General features: G+C 48.8%; 1 protein-coding gene across 1 annotated transcript; it reads left to right on the top strand.

The window, feature by feature from the left end:
- Positions 1–49: 49 nt before the first annotated feature.
- Positions 50–961, top strand: Pmar_PMAR017511 (NADPH--cytochrome P450, putative; the record flags this gene model as incomplete). Its single annotated transcript, XM_002774638.1, has 1 exon — positions 50–961. A coding segment is annotated over one exon (912 nt), but the record flags the coding sequence as incomplete, so codon positions are not given.
- Between the last annotated feature and the right edge of the window lie 514 nt (positions 962–1,475).

Here is a 1,475-nt window from a genome sequence, read left to right as displayed (position 1 = left end):
CGATGCCCGCAAGCGCGCTGCTTCTCTCCGTCCCCGTACTATCTCCCAGCTCTTCGAGGAGTCTTTGGACATCTTCGGTCGCCCCAACAGGGCTTTCTACAAGACTCTGTCCAAGTTCGCTGAGGATCCCAAGGAAAAGGCCGAGCTGGCGTTGATCGGCAACCCCGATGATACCAAGGGTCGTGATATGTACACCAAGCTGGCTGGTGAGACTGTGACCTTCGCTGATATCCTCAATAAGTACACCAGTGCTCGTCCTTCTCTTGATCAGTTGATCACTCTCATCCCTTGCACTAAGCCTAGGCTCTACTCCATTGCTAGCTCCCCGAGGTTCGTTGGTCCTAAGGCCATCGAGCTTGCTGTTGTGATTGTTAACTGGACTACTGCCTCTGGTGTCCGAAGAACTGGTACTGCTACCGATTATATCCAGCGTATCGTGCCGGGCCAGAGCACTACCGCCACTATCACTTCTGGTAGCTTCAAGTTCCCCGAGAGTCCGATGACACCTATGATCATGGCTGGCCTTGGTACTGGTCTTGCTCCCTTCCGCGCCTTCTCTCAGGAGCGTGCTTGGATGAAGCGTCAGGGCATCCAGACTGGTCCCATGTGGCTCTTCTATGGTTGCCGTCATCAGAGTAAGGATTACATCTTCGGTAACGAGCTCGATGGTTTCGTTAAGGAGGGTGCCATCACTGAGCTTCATCCCGCATTCTCTCGTGACCAGAAGGAGAAGGTCTATGTACAGAACAAGATCGATGATAACAGCTCTCGTGTCTATGAGGATCTCATTAAGAAGGGTGGTTACTTCTATCTTTGCGGACAGGCTGGTCAGGTTGAGAACGACATCAGGAGTGCCGTCTATCGCGCCATTGCAAAGGGTGAGAACGTCTCGATTGAGAAGGCTAAGGAGATATTCGAAGACCTTGCCGAGAATGACCGTTATTGCCCTGAAGTGTATTAAGCTAGTCAGCATCACTTCTGTCATGTGGTGTAACTCCCCTTCCGCCCTTTTTCAGAGCCGGTTGGCATTTACCTAATACTACAATTTATCTATGTTGCTTATATCTCCTCGTTATCGAGTATGAGAATATTTTCCTGTTAACGAGTCGAAAAGGTTTTGTGTTCTCAAGTTGGGTGGGAGTTCCTCGAAGAATATCTTGCCTGGAACCAGAATGTGTACCTCTGACCAGGTGGTATATGATAACGAATCGGAGGGATACCTCACTGTAGGGAACATAGAGATCACATGTGTGAGGGTCGAATATTCAGGAATAGCTGAGCACGTATACTATGCACTGATAAGTGCCATCTTCTTGAGTGAATAATACGTGTCACGCTTCAGGATTTGTGATGTAAACGAGTTGATTGCTTTTACTCGTATTTTCGTCGTAGAACTTCAGTCTGTTGCATTCAAAACAAGGCGTGGAGCTACTGGAGCATATATGACTTTGCAGAAATAGCCATCTCCACTCATG

This window comes from Perkinsus marinus (assembly GCF_000006405.1).
Source record: "Perkinsus marinus ATCC 50983 genomic scaffold scf_1104296958172, whole genome shotgun sequence".
NCBI classification, from domain to species: domain Eukaryota; phylum Perkinsozoa; order Perkinsida; family Perkinsidae; genus Perkinsus; species Perkinsus marinus.
The sequence above is the reverse complement of the archived record's forward strand: the minus strand, read 5'-3'. Positions and strand labels throughout refer to the sequence as shown.